This window comes from Rhinoraja longicauda, chromosome 9 (assembly GCF_053455715.1).
Source record: "Rhinoraja longicauda isolate Sanriku21f chromosome 9, sRhiLon1.1, whole genome shotgun sequence".
Classification (NCBI taxonomy): Eukaryota; Metazoa; Chordata; class Chondrichthyes; order Rajiformes; family Arhynchobatidae; genus Rhinoraja; species Rhinoraja longicauda.
In genome coordinates, this window is record NC_135961.1 from 7,429,563 (window position 1) to 7,451,198 (window position 21,636).

A 21,636-nucleotide genomic window follows, 5' to 3' on the forward strand; every position below is an offset into this window, starting at 1 on the left:
GAGATAAGTCTGTGTTTGTTCATTTGTTCCGGTGAAGGCGCTGTGCACATGGCAGCCAGACAACAGTCACTTGTCTTTTTCTTTTCACTTTTAATTTCAAGTTTGTGTACCTTGTCAGCAGACCAATTTCCCTCCGATGATGAATAAAGTTTTATAGTATCGTTTCGTATCACAGCAGTTCAGATTTGTCATGAGAAAACGATCTGAGAAACATTTGTCCAAAAAAATAATTCATGATATTCACTGCAGTTAGCTGCTCATTAATATGAAATAGTTGATAACATTACAAGAAATAGTTCAGCAAGCAAAACAAAGCTATGTACATGCATTTTATTACATTTATCCATTGCTATTATTACAAGTTTTGGGGACATGCTCTCCTCTGATGCAATTGTGAAGTGATAACTGAGCTTTTATTATTGAAGTTGTAATAATCTTCAATAACATTTGAGAAAATTTTGTACAATTCCTAACATTAATAAAACAATGATTTTAAATACAACTTCAAGATCTTTCCTGTGAATGCAAAATGTATCTGTTACTTCCACCTTTGCTGGAACTTAGTGCAGTACAGTGGTGTAGCTTGTAAAGCCGCTGCCTCACAGCGCCAGATATCCGGGTTTGATCCCGACCTCGGCTGCTCTCCGGGTGGAGTTTGCACGTTCTCTTTGTGACTGCATGGGTTTCCTCCAGGTGATCCCGTTTCATCCCACGCCCAAAGATATGCAGGTCCATAGGTTGATTGACCGCTAAATTGCCCTCAGTGTGTAAGAATGGATGTGAAAGTGGGATAACAGAATTAGTGTGAACAGATGATCGATGGTAGGCGTGGACTCAGTGGGGCTAAAGGAACTGTTTCCATGCTGTGTCTCTAAACTTTAAAATATTCAAATGACTGTAATAAACAGTTTAAACTACCAAAAAATATATATTCTTCAATTTATTAACTCTCTTCTTGATTTTAACAGCTAAGGTTAAACTATAATTTGAATAATATAAAGAGTAAAGATAATTTGTGCTGCAATCCGTTCCGAATAATTATATCTTTGCAGAAGATATTGATTTATCCACTAATTATAAAACCTTTATTGTCAAAAAATCCAAATGAAATTACTGCAAATCAATTCATTGAACTGTAGAGTTCTTTGAAAGTTTGTAATTCATAAAACTCTCATTTTTGTGGCAAAATTAATTTTATTACAAAAATAATTGCAGTGTTCTCAAAAATGAGTTCCAGATAATCTGCAAAAGTCACTCATGCGTTAATGAACACTTGTGTTATACATCAGTTCAAAGCATAGTTACAACTAACACATGCAATTGTTGACAGTACCATTGAAATATTTAAGTAAAGAGATGCAGGCAAAAAACAGATTAATAATACTCTCCATTTATACTGCAGGATTTTTTTGGGAAAAATATGAGACAATCTTACTTTTAACCCTTTTAGAATAGCCATAATGTCATGCATTAACAGATGTTTCATGTACTGATTCTGAATTTGCCTAACATTTAACAAGATACCTCAATATGTCTAATGTATATGCCTGCACTAAAGGGAAGAAAATTATTTGAAAAATGTTATTTTTGCACACCAGCATATATATATATTTTTTAGTATACATTGGTGTTATCTTCTGAACTGGAAAAATAAAGGTAAAAGTGGATCTAGCAACACCTAATATTGCTGATTCTTCTACACAATTAAAACTAAATTGAATAATAAATATTCAATCGTTTCACAACGAGGCTCACTGATCTAGCCAATATACTAATTTCCAAGGGTTATGTATCTTCCCGTAGCAGTTCACCGACCATCCACTGCCAGACCCTCCAATCAAAGATCTCATGGACTCACATAGCTTAAGAGGCTTCACTCCAGGCTTCACCATCTGTCAAGCATAATACATCTGACATTCAAGCTTTAAAATGTTACATTAAAATTAAGATTAAAAAATTGGACACCAAAAAAACCCTAAACAATTAAATAATCTCAATTCAAAACAAAAAAAAAAATCACCTGCTCCCTTGCAGATGATCATCTCTATTGAAATGAACACAGGTTAAGTTGCACCAGGCTCCAAGTACTACACAATCGACATACCAATTCCCAAGCACTACTGCTGGGAAACTGCAGTAAGTTCACACTCGAGTAGCGAACTCTAAGAGTCAAGTATTGGAGTACAATTAACTTATCAAGTTTCTGTGCCTGTAGACCCATAAATTTTCACACATAAGTAGATAAACACCACCATTTCAGCTTGCAAGTGCTGTCTTGTTTTGCCAAAATCTTGGGCAGATGTCTTTGTCACAGAATTACCTTCGGCTGAAGAAGGGTCTCGACCCGAAAAGTCACCCACTCCTTCTCTCCAGAGATGCTGCCTGTCCCGCCGAGTTACTCCAGCTTTTTGTGCCTATCTTCGGTGTAAACCAGCATCTGCAGTTCCTTCCCACACATCAGAATTACCTCTTACATTCAAATCAGGCCTCATAATTTTGGTCTATTGTTCACGTACAGTGGCATAGGGGCTCAGAGGTCAATTCCACCACACTAACTGCCAGCTGCGTTAACATCAGGCCAAGGACCCTCCTAATCTAAATGCACCACATCAGACTGTACAGGTACAATTATTCAGTATCATGGTGATAATAAGCCGGGAAAAACATCTACAAGAAATTTATACAACTGCAATGAATTCAATAATTGCACAGGCCTAATTTAAATGGAGGTTTTTACCTTTGCGGCACATCTTTCAGGCATTAGCACACTCACGAATCTCTTGAAAATGCAAAGAGCTGAGAGGATGAGGGGTAAGCCATTAAATGTGTAAATTTGCACAATTCAAACACCATACACATTTTATTGGCTAATATTATAGTCATAAAGTTTGGATTATGGAACTTAGTTAAGAAATTACATATTGATATGAATAGACCAGATCTTAATAGGCTGAGCAAAGCACCCGAGCTTAATGAAATCTTTTCTTCTGCCCCTGCAGTGAAATCATACACTGCCCTTGCAACATGATGATCTGCTCCATTTTATTCTACTTGTTGATGTGCCTCCAACACATTACTTTATAATTATGTTTCATAATTTACTCCTTACATCAAGTCATATCCATTCTATGACACTGGATTGTACATCAACTTCACTCCTTAGGAGTTTTTAAAGCAAGAAGATTATACAATCTTACCTAGCCACCATTATTAGTTTGGAAAAAAAATCCTTGGTATAACAGTTGAAAATCATAACATTCCTAAATTAATACAAGTTTATGGTTATTCAATTAATTGGAGACATTCCATCAGACATATTCATTTCAGTAACGGAATTAGTCAACAGTTTAAGAATATATGATTACTTCAGATGTTTGCTTTTGTCCATTAATTTGTGTGTTTTAGACAATGTAGTATAATTATTACAGACCAGCGCATCACAACCGGTATTTAATCCAAAAATTACCACAACGTTACCAATTACACAAACTTCAAAAACCCTGAGTGTTCCAATTTTAGACATTCGGTAAGCTTGAGTGATACTAATATCACAGATTGCTGCCAATTGAATCAGCTCCACATCTCCCTGGAGAAACAACTTATTCAAACAGACAAACCCATCGAAGTTGTTGAAATCTCAAGCCAAGATTAAAATTTTACAGTTAATTGTTCTCACAGATATTAGTTATCAGGTACATGTAGACCAAGTGCATGGGATACATTCAGGTAGGTGGCAAATAAAGTGTACTTTATGCACCCAATTTCTTTATCAAAGAATATTTTGCTAGGTTGCGAATGAAAGAATATGATATGCTAGAAGCATTAAAACTATTGATACAATTTTATAGATCAGAAGAACAGATGGGGAAAATTCTATTTTCCTATTCATAGGAGTAATTTCAGACATTTATTATATCTTTCCCAGCAATTGTGGATTCCACTGTGTCAGACTCTGTATTCTGCTTTGAGGTTTCAGTGAAAGCAGATTCAAAGACAGCCTCTTCTTCCTTGAATGAGGTTCCTTCGCCTGTTGAATTATCTTGTGTCTGTGGCTGCTGCTTTGCAGTGTGTTCCTGCTCCACTTGCCTTCTGCCTCGCCTTTTACCTAAAATTCTGACATAATTGGCTGGCACTAATCCAGTTGTTTGGCCATCTAAACAGGCCAGCAACCATCCACGTACTTTTGGCTGTTGTTCTGGAGAGAAGCAAAACAATTAAGTATATTTTGAATTGGTATCAAAATTCACCTAAAGCAGCGATTTAGATTGGGTTATATAGAAAATAGAAAATAGGTGCAGGAGTAGGCCATTCGGCCCTTCGAGCCTGCACCGCCATTCAATATGATCATGGCTGATCATCCAACTCAGTATCCTGTACCTGCCTTCTCTCCATACCCCCTGATCCCTTTAGCCACAAAGGCCACATCTAACTCCCTCTTAAATATAGCCAACGAACTGGCCTCAACTACCCTCTGTGGCAGAGAATTCCACCACTCTCTGTGTGGAAAAAAAACTTTCTCATCTCGGTCCTAAAAGACTTCCCCCTTATCCTTAAACTGTGACCCCTTGTTCTGGACTTCCCCAATATCGGGAACAATCTTCCTACATCTAGCCTGTCCAACCCCTTAAGAATTTTGTACGTTTCTATAAGATCCCCCCTCAATCTTCTAAATTCCAGCGAGTACAAGCCGAGTCTATCCAGTCTTTCTTCATATCAAAGTCCTGCCATCCCAGGAATCAAGCAACCAAGACCGTGAGAAACATATTTAAAATAATTCTTCAAATTTCAAACACAAAATATCTCTCAATGCTTTCAGCATTTTGAAACCTCCAGCTCTAAAGGCCTGCATGGAAGAAACATCTTCATGCCCAAAATACGTGGTTGACTTCAGAGAAAGAAGAAAACAATTCTAAGATTACTTTGTGGTATTTTCAAAATTGTAAATTTAGTCTCAGTTCTCAATTTTTGAGACCCACCTTTATTGCGAGATGGAGAAACTATAAACATTAAACACTGAAACAGCAATTCTGGGCTGTTTCTTAGAAAAGAAAAGTACTTTACATTTATGGCAAAGATTATTTTTGTTTGGAGATACAACATGGGAACAGTCCACCGAGTGTTTAATGTTGGAAAATAACTGCAGATGCTGGTACAAATCGAAGGTATCACAAAATGCTGGAGTAACTCAGCAGGTCAGGCAGCATCTAGCGGAGATGGAATGGGTCGAGACCCTTCTTCAGACTGATGTCAGGGGGGCGGGACAAAGAAAGGATATCGGTGGAGACAGGAAGACAGTGGGAGATACAACAAGGGAACAAACAGTCCACCGAGTGTTTAATGTTAATGCATGGGACATTTATAGCAATATTTGAGTAATGCAGTTTTAATATACTTCATTTTATACTTTTTGTTCTTTTGATGAAATGGTCATATGACTCACCTTTAGGAGCCAGGTTGAGCATATCACCCAAACGGAATGAGATCTCTTCTTCTGTGCCAGCAGTGAAATCATACTCTGCTCTTGCAACAACATGATCATCTTCTCCGTTTGCCCAACTGGTTGATTCTTTGTTGAAAATGGAGAAAGGCACTTATTAATGTTCAGAAAGAATACTGCCCATTATCAACCTACACAGCGTAAAATGCACATCGGAGCTGCAATGGAATTGATGTCACCAACGATTAACCACAACAACAGCAATCTAATCTTTTTATGAAAAATAACTCAAATATCTGCAAGACAGAGTTTGTTTGAAGCCTATATTGGTAAACCGATATAAAATCTCAAGGATTGGATCATGAAATTTCAGTAATTGGAATAGCAATGTGTGAATTTTGAAACACCTCTGAAATCGAACAATCTGGATAAAGCACAATAAATTAATTCCATCATCATAGGCCCAAGCTAAGCCTGACATTTTGTGGGAGATATATGTGAAACTCTTTGTTTCAGTCCTACCCAGGCCTCAACCTCAACTTTTTTTTCCCTTGCTGAACCTGATAATTTATTTACTTTTTGCTGTCAGTTTTCATCGTGCTCTCACCTTCCCAGTCAACCTTTGACATGTCCCTTCCTTTTCTGAATCTCTTTGTCTCCATCTCTGAAGATAAGCTAGCTCCTAAAATTCCATTACAATCTTGCTTACTCCCCGAGCCATCTTGATTATTCTTCACACCCCCCCCCCCCACCCCCCCGCCTCCTGTCAGGATTTCATTCCATTCTCCCAGTTCCTCGGTTTCTAAGTATTTGCTCCAATTATTAAACTTTCTGTGCAGGTGTCTCCAAAATGTCTTACATCCTCGTGAATGGCGGCAGCCCCTGTACAATTGTTAAGAAAGCATTTTACCGCATCTCATCCTTTTTCCATGTGTCTGCTCTCACCCCCTCTTTTTGGAACGGAACACAGAGAGTCCCCCTAGTCCTTGCCTCCATCCCATCTGAATCCTACATTATCCACAATTTCCACCAGATTCAAAGAGAATCAACCACCAGATATCTTCCCCGCTCCCCCTTCAGCATTTCACTGGCACCATTCCCTTTGTAACTTCCTGGTCCAATCCTTTGTGCTCCCCAATTACCCCCACTTCTTATGATATTTTCCTTTGCAAATGCATGCTTTTCAACACTTGTTCCTTTACCTCTTCCCTTCCCTGCACCCAGAGACCCAGGCAGTATTTCCAGATGAAGCATCAAATCACGAGCACTTCACCTAACCTGCATTTGGCATTCACAATGTAATCTCCCTTACACTGGAGAAACAAAATGCAGATTGAGTGACTACATTATGAAGCACCATTGTTTAATCCTTGGGGGGACATCCCTGAACTCCCACCCTGACCTATCCATCTACGACCTCCCGTATTGTTACAATAGGAATAGCACCTCATCTTCCAACCGAGCACTTTGTACTCTTTTGACTCAATGTCGAAATCTAAATGTCAGGTAACTTGATTTCTGCCTGGATCAGACGTCCATCTACAGGAGAGTCAAGCAGTACAAAAGCATGCAAAAGACAACCCCGGGACCAAATTACCATATCAAAACTCCACAGTCCTGTCACATTGAGTCGTAAAGAAAAATGGAAATATTACTCTAACTCCATTTAGAAGTTTGCAGATTATACCACAATAGAGGCCCAGATCTCAAACAACGATTAGTTGGAGTACAGAATGGAGATCAGAGAGTTTAGTAATATTCTGACAAGACAACAGAATCTTCCTCAATGTCAGCACAATGAAGAAGCTGGTCATCAACTTCAGGAAGCAAGGGGGGAAGTACATGGCCCAGTCTGAATCAAGGGTGGAAATGGTCAAGGGCTTCAAGTTCCTTGTAGCAAATATCACCAGCAATGTGATCTGGTACATCCATAATTGATGTCACAGCCAAGAAAGTACACCAATGCCTCTACTTCATAAGGCTAAAGAAATTTGTAATGTCTCCAATGACTCTTATCCATTTCGACAGATGTATCAGAGAAAGCGCCCTATGCAGATGCAGCATAGTTTGGTATGGAAACTGCACTGGCCAAGACTCCAAAGAATTAGAGTTATGAAAGCAACCTTCTCACTCCCCCGTCGACTCCATATATACGTCACGGTGTCGTTAGTCAATCCTCCTTCTCTCCTCTCCCGTAGATGTGAAGATACAAAAGCTTGAAAACACACACCACTGGATTCAAGAACAGCTTCTTCCCGCTGTTATTAGACTCTTCAATGGATCTCTCACATGTTAGGGATGAATTCCCGATATCCCAATCTAGTTTGTGCAGTACTTGCCACTTTTATTAACCTGCACTTTCTCTGTAGCTATCACACCATATTCTACACCCTGGTTATTTTCGTTTTGCATAAACTTTTGCACACGTGAATGACTGACTCGTATGATTTACTGGATAACACTCAAAACAACATTTTTCACAGTTTCTCAGTACACCTGACAACAATAAACCAATACTGAATATGTCCCTGGCCTGAAGATAGACACAAAAAGCTGGAGTGACTCAGTGGGACAGACGGCATCTTTGGAGAGAATGGGTGACGTTTCGGGTCGAGACCCTTCTTCAGAATGGTTAAAGCTCACTATATCATTTACAAATTAGGCATCTGCCAATGATATAATAGAAGAAAAATACTTTCTGCAATCTTTTTTTAGATTTAGATTTAGAGATACATCGCAGAAACAGGCCCTTCAGCCCACCGGGTCCGCGCCGCCCAGCGATCCCTGCACATTAACACTATAACACTATCCTACACCCACTAGGGACAATTTTTACATTTGCCCAGCCAATTAACCTACATACCTGTACGTCTTTGGAGTGTGGGAGGAAACCGAAGATCTCAGAGAAAACCCACGCAGGTCACGTACAAACTCCGTACAGACGTCGCCCGTAGTCAGGATCGATCCTGAATCTCCGGGGCTGCATTCGCTGTAAGGCAGCAACTCTACCGCTGCGCCACCGTGCCGCTATTCTTTTCTGACACTCCACTCATGCAACCTAAACCTGGTTATATTATTATTGTATAATTCAAATATCTTACGTGAATACCTTTAAAAAAAAAAAATGTAAACCTTTATATCATCTTTCTTCAGGCTATAATTCTTCCTATTCAACTTTACAAAGCTCATCGTGATAACTAGCAGACCCAAATAGAGGCATTATTAACGCTGCCCACGTCTGCCATCAATGCAGGTTGCATTTACTAATTCAAGATATATGTGAAATGTAACTGTGAAATGTTTCAGATTACACAGGAATATTGCAGTTTATCACTTGGCTTTAGTGCAGGTACACTATTTCAACTCCACGTTTCTTCAGCCTCCAGTCCACACCAGAAAACACTACAATCAATGGGGCTATGATGCCTCTCTGTGTGAGCAATCTATATTCAAACGTCCCCTGTTGAATTTTTAAGCCAAATTACTCAAGGGCATTCAGGAAGAGGGCAAATGAAAGTGCATGGAAATTAGAGCTGCAATAAAACTCTGATAATCCAGCATCTAAATATTTGGAAACCCCGCTGATCGGGAATCTGGCCCATACATTCCTCTGGAATGCAAGCTGGGGATGCAGAGTGTACATTAGTACATTATGTCCCCAGAATCAAAACGTAGCCCAAGGCCAGTAGCCAGACCGTCGGCCAGGTATGCAGCTAGAATGTGTAGGAATGGAGTGTAGATGCTGGTTTGAACCAAAGATACACACACATAGGCCTCCTCCAGTGCCATAGTGAGGCCCACCGGAAATTGGAGGAACAGCACCTCATATTTTGCTTGGGCAGCTTGCAGCCCAGCGGTATGAACATTGACTTCTCCAACTTTAGATAGTTCCTCTGTCCCTCTCTTCCCCCCCCCCACCCCTTCCCAGTTCTCCCTCTAACTTCCTGTCTCCACCTATATCCTTCCTTTGTCCCGCCCCCCTGACATCAGTCTGAAGAAGGGTCTCGACCCGAAACGTCACCCATTCCTTCTCTCCTGAGATGCTGCCTGACCTGCTGAGTTACTCCAGCATTTTGTGAATAAATACCTTCAATTTGTACCAGCATCTGCAGTTATTTTCTTACACATAAAGCTGGAGTAACTCAGTGTGTCAGACAGAGTCAGGGAATACGAGAGATATTGATGGTGATAAAGAGATACCTTTTTTGCATATCTTTCATTCATTTGTTCTATATCACTGTCTACATCTCTCATTTCCCTTTCCTGACAGTCTGAAGAAGGGTCTTGACCCGAAACGTCACCTATTCCTTCTCTCCAGAGATGCTGTCTGACCCGATGAGTGATTCCAGCTTTTTGTGTCTATCTTAGGTACGCAGCTGAAGTTGGGGGTCCAGAACATCAGGGGACAGTTAAGAGGGGGAGACAGGGTTGTATCATCTGCAGTCCCCTCCCTCTCTGCAACATACAACATGCTGATTTTGAGCACTTATCTAGTCCCTGTGAAAGTTGTTTGACCCAAAAGGCTTCCAGCAATAGGCACGGTGGCGCAGCGGTAGAGTTGCTGCCTTACAGCGAATGCAGCGCCGGAGACTCAGGTTCGATCCTGACTACGGGTGCTGTACTGTACAGAGTTTGTACGTTCTCCCCGTGACCTGCGTGGGTTTTCTCCGAGATCTTAGGTTTCCTCCCACACTCCAAAGACGTACAGGTTTGTAGGTTAATTGGCTGGGCAAATGTTTTTTTTAAAATTGTCCCTAGTGGGCGTAGGATAGTGTTAATGTACGGGGATCGCTGGGTGGCGCGGACCCAGTGGGTCGAAGAGCCTGTTTTTGCGCTGTATCTCTAAATCTAAAAATCTAAATCTAAAAAATCAATCTGTGTTTCATATTTCCAGCATTTGCCCTCTTTTGCTCCATATCCCAAATGACCATTGCTATGCATCATTCTTAAAGAACTTATTACAATTATATTTCTTTCGAGAAGTTTCCGCAAACCCCTTCAAATTTAGGCCCTGAATTTTCATATGCAAAAAAGAAACAATATGTTTACAGTGAACCCTCATTATAACAGACCGTGGTGGGGGGTGGGGAAGGGAGAGGAGGAAATGGTATCCATTACTGCCGATTACCCGCTATAAACCGAGTAGGATATTATCCTTGTATGTAGTTGATACAAAGATGATTGTTTACACAGAAGGACACAGGGCGCTGGAGTAACTCAGCGGGTCCGTCAGCAACTCGGGAGAACATGGATAAGTGACATCGGAACCTTCTTCAGACTGATTCTGTCTGCAGAGTTACTCTAGTACCTTGTGACATTTCAACTTAAAACAAGGCTGGCCTGCACCAGCGAGCCCTTCTTCACCAGCTCCTGCACGGTCTGGTCGTACGGCTGTTCTTGTGGCTCACGTTGTAGCCCCTGCCCGTCAGCTCTTTCTTCAGGCTGCCACCACCGACAGGGTGCGCTCAGTCACCGTGGGGATCCCTCCCCTCTCACCTGCTGCCGCTGCTGCCAGTCAGCCATTGTTTGTCCACTTCCAGCCCCACTGCCACCTCCTCCAAGGTGGAGTCTGTCGGCGACTCCGACCTATTGTGACTATCTTGGAAGGTGGTCTGGGGGAGGAGGAGGAGGAGTGGCAGTGATGGAGGCATACAGGCCGAGTGGGCAGAACGATGGGAGGCCGAGGAAGTGGCGGTGGAATGGGGAGTGGACAAAGCAACGGCCAACAGGAATAAACAGCAACTGGTGAGCCGGATGGTCACATCGCACAGTGATCCGGCACTGATCTACTTGCACTTTATTCTGTTTTAAAACTGTTACAATTTGTTTCATTGGGTTGTTTAAATCAATACTGACCAGCTAATTAAATTATTGCATCGTATGGGAGGCGCATTCCCAATCTCGTTGTACCCCCGTACAATGACAATAAAGATATATTGTATTGTATTGTATTGAGAAGGAGCCCGACGATGCCCCACCACGTCCTGTAGGTGGTGGCGCCCTGAAGAAAGCATTGTCCCCAGGGGCTACAACGTGAGCCGCAACAACAGCCGTGTCAACCGAACCATGCAGTGGGTGAAGACGAGCTCAGTGGTGCACCTTGCGAACCCAGGGTGGAGTCTGAAGCGGGGTCTGTACGTGAAGGGGAGGCAGTGCGAGCCGGGGATAACATGGCAGGTCGGTCCGCTACAACCAAAATCCTTTATAAAGGGGTCCGTTTAAACAATGGTTTACTGCAGTTGTTTTAATTCGCAAGAGTTCCTCTCACCTGGTTCGGAAGTAGCGGAGCTTAATAATTTCCATATGAGATAAGGGCCGCCCAGAATCACTGCAAAAAACAAAAATATGGGCCAGGATTTGCTTGACCCAGGTATCTTGTCTTCGGCTCCAGGTGGGACCACGGAACCAGCACTGTCTGCCCATAAATCTTCAACCTCAGAGTAGTTCCGCAGGCCAAGTAACCTTTGCAGCTTCCTGCACATATACTTAAAAGATCGGATCACCGCAAATGCTGACAGAACTTTGGTGAAATGCACTCGGAGTCTGGAAAAGTGATTAGCAACATCCAAGACGGCTCTGAAACTATTGTAAACTGCTGAAAAAGTAGCCTCAAGCATCATGCTGACAGAGGCAAATGCATGAACGATGCTTTCTATAGACTGAAACGCTCCTCTACTGCTCTCTTCAGCCTGACGTACAAATGTGCTGGGACGTACATCATCTGTTCGAAACCTGTTGTGACCCAGACCTCCATATCCATAACTGTAAGGGCTATAGCTTCCGTACAAAGAACTCCCATATGGCTGGTATGCCGGAGAAAAGCTGTTGTACGTAGATCTGTAGTTGTTGAGATTGCCAATTCCAGACTGTTGTGTTGATCTTGGCGGAACAGGAGGTGGAATCCGTGTGACCACAGTCTGTCCTTGTCTTGAAGGCAAGCCAGATACCAACTCAGCAGATCTGAAATTCAAGAAGTACAAATATAATTTCAGCAATAGAAAACCCAATAACGAGAAAGAAAGTGTTTAGCAAATGTTTTTTTGGAAGAGAGTGTCACACTTCATTTAAAGTTTAAAAAATCTGATCACGGGTGATCAGCATGGGTTTTGTGCAAGGGGAAGTCACGTCTTACAAATTTGCTTGACTACTTTTTGAGGAGGTGACGAAGATGACTGATGAGCGTAGTGACCATGAGGGTTGTCTACATGGACTTTAGTAAAGCATTTGACAAGCCCCTTCATGACAGGTTAAGCCAGAAGATTAAGACACATGGGATCCACAATAATTTTGTATACCAGTAGATCAATTAATTTTTGTGGTTTAAAATAGACAATAGGCAATAGGTGCAGGAGGAGGCCATTCGGCCCTTCAAGCCATTCAATGTGATCATGGCTGATCATTCTCAATCAGTACCCTGTTCCTGCCTTCTCCCCATACCCCCTGACTCTGCTATTCTTAAGAGCTCTATCTAGTTCTCTCTTGAATGCATTCAGAGAATTGGCCTCCACTGCCTTCTGAGGCAGAGAATTCCACAGATTCACAACTCTCTGACTGAAAAAGTTTTTCCTCATCTCAGTTCTAAATGGCCTACCCCTTATTCTTAAACTGTGGCTTAAAAGTTTAAGATACAGAAAATGCAGGAGACACTCAACAGTTGAAGCTGCATCAGTTGAGAGAAAACAGGACTAATATTTCTCCAGGATTCTGTTTGTGGACTTTAGCTCGGCTTTTTTTTTTATATAAATATTTTTATTAAACATAAATACATATTAATAAAATTTACTTATTACATACATTCGTGATATTATTAATATTAACAATTATGTCCTACATATTTCTATACTTTTTTTTTAAGAGAGGAAAAGATAGAGAAAAATAAAATAAAAATAAGAGATCCAAATTGGAGAAATGAATGGAGTATTAAAAAAGTTATCTATCATTGGAGATATATCCATGATTTATTATTCATAATTCTTCCTCCATTCCATTATTCAGGCCACGGTCATGTCCTCGAACCAAGCCATTTTGACCCTTTAAATATACAATAAATGGAGACCATATTCCTCTGAAAAGATTCAACCCGTCCACTAGTACAAGTCTCAATCTTTCCAGATGAAGTGTCTCCGACATTCCTGTAATCCACATTTTAATTGTGGGGGATGTAGGACCTTTCCAGAATTTCAGTATTAAGTTTTTCCCAATTATTAAACTATAATCAATAAAAATTCTTTGATTCGTTGTTAATAATTGATCTGTTTCTAATATTCCCAGTATTATTAAGTTTGAGTCAGGGATCAGCTTCCTATTAACAACATTCGAAATTATTTTAAATATTTCTGTCCAGAATTTAGTGATTTTTTCAGTTTGTGAATATGTGCGTTAAATTAGCTTCCAATTGCTGACATTTGTCACAAATGGCAGATATATTTGGAAAAATACTATGTAATTTAGCTTTTGAATAATGTAGTCTATGTAATATTTTAAATTGTATAAGAGAGTGTCTAGCATTTAGCGAACAGTGATGTATGTGTTGTAAACTTTCATCCCATATATCAGGTCTAATAATTTGACCTAATTCATTTTCCCATGATTGTCTATATATTTCTGTACTTGGAGCGTCGTTTTCCAGTAGAATATTATAAATATATGATATCAATTTTTCTGTATTTGGGTGTTTATTCAAACATTCATCTAAAATCTCTGTCTTTCTATTTCTAATTTCATGTGTATTTGCTTTTACATAATCTCTAATTTGTAAATATCTAAAGTAATCTTTTGAATGTAATCCATAAATTTGTTGTAATTCTTGAAATGAAAGGAAAATTTTTTCCCTATAGAGATCTCCCATCTTATTAATTCCACAGTTTTTCCATTGTAAAAAACCTTTATCTATCATTGAAGGTTTAAATGTGATGTTATTTACAATAGTAAGAGCTAGTGGTATACATTCCAATTTTAATGTTTTCTTTATTTGTTTCCAAATACGTATTCCACTATCTATTATAAGGTTTTCACTATAGGTTTTCTTACTTATTTTATTATTGGCGAATAAAATCGAACTAATTTCAAAGGGCGAACAATCTTCTTTTTCCATTATTAACCAGGTTGGTTGTTTATCTGTCTCTACTAACCAAAAGTTAATATTTTTAATATTGACTGCCCAATAATAAAACGTAAAGTTTGGTAGAGCTAGACCTCCATTTATTTTTGGTTTACATAAGTGTTCTTTTTTTATTCTATGGCTCTTATAATCCCAGATAAAGTTAGTGACTATGGAATCAATTTTTTAAAAAAAATTTTTAGGAAGATATATCGGAATCATTTGGAAAAGATATAATAATTGTGGAAGAAAAATCATTTTTATTGCATTAATTCTACCTATCATGAGATTGGTAATGTTTTCCAATATAAAATATTTTTATTTAATTTATTCAATAAGAGCGGAAAATTAGCTTTAAATAAAGAATCAAATCTTTTTGTTACATAAATTCCAAGATATTTTATTTTTTCGTTTGCTATCTTAAAAGGAAATTGTTGTAATATATGTAGATTATTTACCCTTATCGGCATAAGTTCACTTTTGTTCCAATTAATACTATATCCTGAATATGATCCAAATTCAGTTATTAATTTTAGTAAATTTGGAATACTAATTTCCGGGTTTGTGATATAAAGTAATACATCATCCGCATATAAAGAAATTTTATTTTCAGTATTTGTGGTGTCATATCCATATATTTCAGGATGTATTCTCACCCGTTGAGCTAAAGGTTCTAATGCAGGTGCAAACAATAGTGGGGATAAAGGACAACCCTGTCTGCAGCCTCGAAATAGATTAAATTTATTTGATAGTATTTGATTTGTTATTATTCTAGCTGTTGGATTGGTATATAATAATTTAACCCAAGTGATAAACTTCTCTCCCAAATTAAAAAATTCCATAACCGAAAACAAATAAGACCATTCCACTTGGTCAAAGGCTTTCTCCGCATCTAACGAAATAATTACTAAGTCTTTATTAATACCTCTTTTCGAATATATAATATTATATAATCGTCTGAGGTTATATGAGGAATATCGTTTTGGTATAAATCCTGTTTGATCGGGGTGAATTAGTTTATTAATAACTGTGCTTAATCTTTGTGCTAATATTTTCGTTAGTATCTTTTGATCAGTATTTAAAAGAGCTATAGCTCTATATGATCCTGGGTCCTCCAGATCTTTGTCTATTTTAGGTATAAGTGTTATAATAGATTCATTTAACACCATTGTGCCAGAGCTACTACACTACAAACTCTCCCAGCTGACTGTGCCTGAACCCCTCTGTCAGTGGATCACCAACTTCCTGACGGACAGGAAGCAGCATGTGAGGCTGGGAAAGCACATCTCGGACCCGCAGACCCTCAGCATAGGAGCACCGCAAGGCTGCGTACTCTCCACTCTCCTTTACTCACTCTACACCAACGACTGCACCTCCACAGACTCCTCTATCAAGCTCCTCAAGTTTGCGGATGACACAACCCTGATTGGACTGATCCAGGATGGGGAGGAATCTGCCTTACAGAGGGGAAGTGACATAGCTGGCGTCCTGGTGCCATCGCAACAACCTGGAGCTCAATGCTCTTAAGACAGTGGAACTAATTGTAGACTTTCGAAGAGCTCCCCCTCCCCTCCCCCCACTCACCATCAACAACACCATAGTCACATCTGTGGAGTCATTTAAGTTCCTTGGAACCATCATCTCCAGGGACCTTAAATGGGGGGGCCACCATCGACTCCACAGTCAAAAAGGCCCAACAGAGGATGTACTTCCTGCGGCAACTGAGGAAACACAATCTGCCACAGGCAATGATGGTCCAATTCTATACTGCTATCATTGAGTCCGTCCTCACCTTCTCCTTCATGGTCTGGTTTGGCTCAGCCACCAAGCACGACATCCGGAGGCTGCAACGGATCGTTCGCACAGCTGAGAAGGTTGTTGGCTGCAACCTTCCCCCCATTGACGAACTGTACAAAGCAAGGGCCAGGAAGCGAGCGGGCAAGATCATCTCTGACCCCTCTCACCCTGACCACAAACTCTTCGAAGCACTTCCCTCTGGAAGGCGACTCCGGACTGTCAAAGCAGCCACAGCCAGACATAAAAACAGCTTTTTTCCCCACGAGTGATAGTTCTACTCAATAACCAAAGTCTGTAGTCTCTTTTTTGTTCTGTTTTATTTTCACCCACATGTTTAGACCGTAATGGTGTATCCTTATTGTTTTGATGTGGTTATGCTTTATTCTTAATTGTTAACTGTATGTTTGTGTTGTCATTTGTGAGCGGAGCACCAAGGCACATTCCTTGTATATGCATACTTGGCCAAGAAACTTATTCATTCATTATTCATTCATTCATTCACCAGATGGCATTGTCTTCAGGAATAAATCTGAACAACAAATATTCCATGGTACAATGATCTGTTTTGCTTTGCTCTTGGTAGAGACTGAATCGTTACAAGCAACATGAAACAGACTCGATAATAATGTGTAGCAAGGAACTGCAGATGCTGGTTTACACTGAAGATAGACACAAAATGCTGGAGTAACTCAACAGGACAGGCAGCATCTCTGGAGAGGAGGAATTGGTGATGTTTCGGGTCGAGAGCGATAATACCAATTTTTTATATTAATATCTGAAGGGATTAGTAATGATTTAGATTGGAAAACGAATAAAATTTAGATTAGATATAGACTGTCCATTATAAATGTTGTCAAATACTTGGTACAAAACAAAAATGTTTCTTTTGCAGTTATTGATTCACATAATAAGTTAAATATTTATAATGACAAATTAAATTAAAAAAGGACCAAATTAGCAAATACTGAAGACTCACATTCTGGATTCTGCCCCATATCTCATAGTACAAGCATCAAAGTATTGAAAGTCAGCAAGGAGTTTCGCAGGCTTGACATCAAAACAATGTCCAATTGTACTCCAAAGTCTGGATTATTAAGAGAATGACACACTGGAAGATGGTGGTGATAATAGCCCCACCCATTTTCCCCCGCTCTTCCTGGCACCCCACCCATTTCTCCCACTATCTCCCACCATATCAAGCTCCATGCAAGATTGCGAGAAATTGCAGAGAATTGTTGACACAGCCCAGACCTTCACACAAACCAACCTCCCCGCCATTGACTCCATTTATACCTCTCGCTGCCTCGGCAAGGCCAGCAGCATAATCAAGGATGGTCGCTCCCTGGCCACTCCCTCTTCTCCCCTCTGGCATTCCCTTCCCATATTCCCCTTCCACCTATATCCCTTCCGCTGGTTTCATATTTCCCCCTTTATCTCTCCCTATCTTGCACTTTTCTCTTCTTCTTCACCTCTAACCTTCTCTGTCACTCAACCTATCAACCCCCCTTTCACCTGTATCCATCTATCATTACACAAAGGAAAACGATGGTGATTGTCAAAGTAAGGAAATCCCAAATATCAAATGCTTCATTGAGTCAGAGTGAGAGCAGTTCATTATTATCATCTCCAATCATAATTCCGTCCATTAAAAAGTACATCATGCAGGGTACAGCAAAACTCCAAAACACCAGGTTTAGGTTCGGAAATGGAAGGCTTGTCATATTATTTAACCGTGTGGTGTTAAACATAATGAGTACGGAGATTTTGCACATTTTATCCCACTTGGGTAGCTTATAAGCCAACATTATGAAAACGGTTTTCTTCAATTGTAAATAAATCTCCCTCCCACTCTTCCCTGTGCCCCACTCAGTGTGTACCCATTTCTCCCACTACCTTTCTCCTTCCCCTATCCTTTCTTCTGGCTTCATATTTCACTTCTTATTCTACTGTCCTCCAGAGATGCTGCCTGATCCGCTGAGTTACTCCAGCATTTTGTTTGTTTTTGTATAAGGAGTTGATATCCACATGATAAATCAACAAAACTATCGATGGTGTTTCTGAACATCAATGTCTTTTTCAGGGGATGGGTTGAGGGCAGTCATATTGACCCAATGTTTAATGTGAACCACCCATATCAACCTTGCAAGGCTGCAAAACCATATCAAGCTCCATCCAAGACTGCGAGAAATTGCAGCGAATTGTGGACGCAACCCAGACCATCACACAAACCAACCTCCCTGCCATTGACTCCATTTATACCTCTTGCTGCCTCGGCAAGGCCAGCAGCATAATCAAGGATGAGTCGCACCCTGGCCACTCCCTCTTCGCCCCTATCCCATCTGGCAAAAGGTATAGAAGTGTGAAAACACACACCTCCAGATTCAGGGACAGTTTCTTCCCAGCTATTATGAGGCAGCTGAACCACCCTACCGCAACCAGAGAGCAGTCCTGACCTCCTATCTACCTCATTGGAGATCTTCGGACTATCTTCGATCAGACTTTACTGGCTTTCTCTTCCTCTAAACATTATTCACGAGATCATGTAATTGTACACTGTAAATGGCTCGATTTTCATCATATGTTATCTTTCCACCGACAGGTTAGTCTGCAATAAAAGCTTTTTACTGTACCTCGGTACACGTGACAATATACTATTTTTTAAAAAATTGAGAGTATGGTTAAAGCAATAACTGGGTACACTGGTATGTCTCTTTCATGCCCTTTCTCTTCAAAATCTATCCACCATCCACAAAACTCAGGTCAGAAGACTGCAATTCCCACACCAAACTTTGAGGCATGCAAACACAACAAATATCCAGTTGAGAAAGATCATTCCCATTTACCCAATGTCTCTTCACTGGACTCAATAACTATCCCATTATCACTGGCACGCTGCATCTACCATTTACATTTGTGTGAGCGAAAGTAAATACTGCAGCCACTCACCAAGATTAATTCCACATAACCCCCCCCCTTCTTATAATCTTTGTTAACCGTTATTATCATGAATTTAAAAAAATGGAATACTTTAAATTGTGCGTAATTTTCTGATGCGAGTATTTATGCATGTTTAAAGCACTTATTAAATTGTGATTTTACAGCATTCGTCATGGGCTTATGCAGTTTTCAAAAATATTTTCCATTACTCACTCCGCTTTTTAAACCACTTGAATACAAAGCAGCCCATGATACGAATGAGTGTTCTCAACGAATATTCTTCTGTGGTTAAATCAACTTTTAAAATTTCTACATGTCAAAAACTACACTCATTAAAAGGATGAGCAAGGTTCTGTCAAATGTTATTGTTTGTGAAGGGTCTCCCTAAAGCAAAGGGGCTTCATCAAGTTACAGTCCCCGGAACTGCTGTTACTGGGCACATTTCCTGCTTTAAAACAAGTTCTGACACAGGCTGTAAGCTTTCACCTGGTAGAGTTTGTATCAGGCAGAGTTTCTCCATCCAAACAATGCACTTGTCTCCTGTTTATTACTTTCATTTGAGAAGGTCCAACAGGACACATAATTCTAGGGCAAAATATTACAAGGTAAAATAGTTGAGCAACACATCAGTATTTTGAATTCTGTAAATAACCTCTGAACTTTGTACAAATACTTCACACTAGTTACCAGCTATTGGTCTATTCTGTATGAACATTGTGAAAGACTAATAATATATTATGAAATGTTGCTCAGTTAAAAAAAACACAATGCTTTTCCCACAGATAACCATGTGTCTCTTTTATGGTAAAGAGCCCAGGAGAGCACTTTTAGCACAATACCCCTCGACCTGCCTATTCCAATATACTCCTGTCTTAAAATCCAATTCTATCTTCCAAGGTAACTGAAGGTTATCTAAAGTTCCACCGTGCCCTGAACTGTACCGTCCTATTCACACATCAGCGCAGTACATACCGATTTACAATGAATCCTGATCCATCAGGAGATTGATTTAAAAATGATTTCCTATTTCAAATAGCTGCGACAGTCCCTGTTGCTGCAATATTCTTCCAAATATATACACGCCACCAATTTGACCGCTAGATTATCCACAATTTTAATAGCTCTTTTGTTGGTTATTATGCCTTCAGTTTCTTCGGCCCTAACCTCTTGAATTTCCCGAACAGATTTGCCTGCCCTGTATTTCTCTTTCAAAACTACCCTTAAAATTTCCCTCCTTGATCAAGATTTTGGACACCTGGCCTAATATTTGAAATGTGATTTGTCTTCATATCCGTGAAGCCCCTGGGGATGATTAACAACATGTCAAGGTGTTTAAATACAAGCTTTTGGTGTCCAACTACTCAACCACACTAACATGGTCCTGGAGCCTGCAACTGCTGCACCAAGAGTCGTCGTAAACCCGTGGAGATAATGTCCTCCTATTACACGGCACATTAGTGGAACACACTTACTGGAAGGACGGGACACTCATATGTCCCGGGATTCGTCGTTCCCAGGGTTTAGGAGGTGGCTGTGATCCCATGATTTTTGCTCCAAAAACATGAGTTGAATGGGCGACCTCTCCACACACACTTCAGCGGCGGTCACCCCTCCGTTACGGCCAATGGAACCCGGAGACACCGCCCATCCAATGGAACGCGTAGATACCGTCCAATGGAACGCGGAGACACCGCCCAATGGAACGCGGAGACGCCGCCCATCCAATGAAACGCGTAGATACCGTCCAATGAAACCATCCAATGGAACGCGGAGACACCATCCATCCAATGGAACGCGGAGACACCGCCCATCCAATGGAACGCGGAGACATCGTCCATCCAATGAAACGCGGAGACATCGTCCATCCAATGGAACGCGGAGACATCGTCCATCCAATGAAACACGGAGATACCATTCATCCAATGGAACGCGTAGATACCGTCCAATGGAACGCGGAGACACCATCCATCCAATGAAACGCGTAGATACCGTCCATCCAATTGGAACGCGGAGACACCATCCATCCAATGAAACGCATAGATACCGTCCATCCAATGGAACGCGGAGACACCGCCCATCCAATGGAACGCGGAGACACCGCCCATCCAATGAAACGCGGAGACACCATCCATCCAATGAAAGGCGGAGATACCGTCCAATGAAACGCGTAGATACCGTCCAATGAAACCATCCAATGAAACGCGTAGATACCGTCCAATGGAACGCGGAGACACAATCCATCCAATGAAACGCGGAGACACCGCCCATTGGAACGCGGAGACACCGCCCATCCAATGGAACGCGGAGACACATCCGACCGAGCACAGCGTCCAATGATACAGGGAGACACAACCGAGCACCGACC

At 40.7% G+C, this 21,636-nt stretch overlaps 1 protein-coding gene across 1 annotated transcript; it reads right to left on the bottom strand.

Annotated features, from left to right (window-relative positions):
• Positions 1-1,186: 1,186 nt before the first annotated feature.
• pex13 (peroxisomal biogenesis factor 13) lies at positions 1,187-20,919 on the bottom strand. The gene is made up of 4 exons (XM_078404756.1): positions 20,744-20,919; positions 11,706-12,397; positions 5,441-5,566; positions 1,187-4,195 (listed from the first exon to the last, which is right to left on the bottom strand). The coding sequence occupies exons 1-4, from the start codon at positions 20,812-20,814 to the stop codon at positions 3,900-3,902; spliced, it is 1,185 nt and encodes a 394-aa protein (XP_078260882.1). The 5' UTR covers positions 20,815-20,919; the 3' UTR covers positions 1,187-3,899.
• Positions 20,920-21,636: the final 717 nt, after the last annotated feature.

What these genes read in the sequence shown, in the direction of transcription:
- pex13 (XM_078404756.1), bottom strand. Translation starts at nt 20,814, where the DNA reads ATGGGATCACAGCCACCTCCTAAACCCTGGGAACGACGAATCCCGGGA. An exon ending in CTCCGCTACTTCCGAACCAG is followed by an intron (nt 5,567 to 11,705) that starts GTGAGAGGAACT and finishes TTTTCAACAAAG; the next exon opens with AATCAACCAGTTGGGCAAAC. An exon ending in GCTCAACCTGGCTCCTAAAG is followed by an intron (nt 4,196 to 5,440) that starts GTGAGTCATATG and finishes GCTTCTCTCCAG; the next exon opens with AACAACAGCCAAAAGTACGT.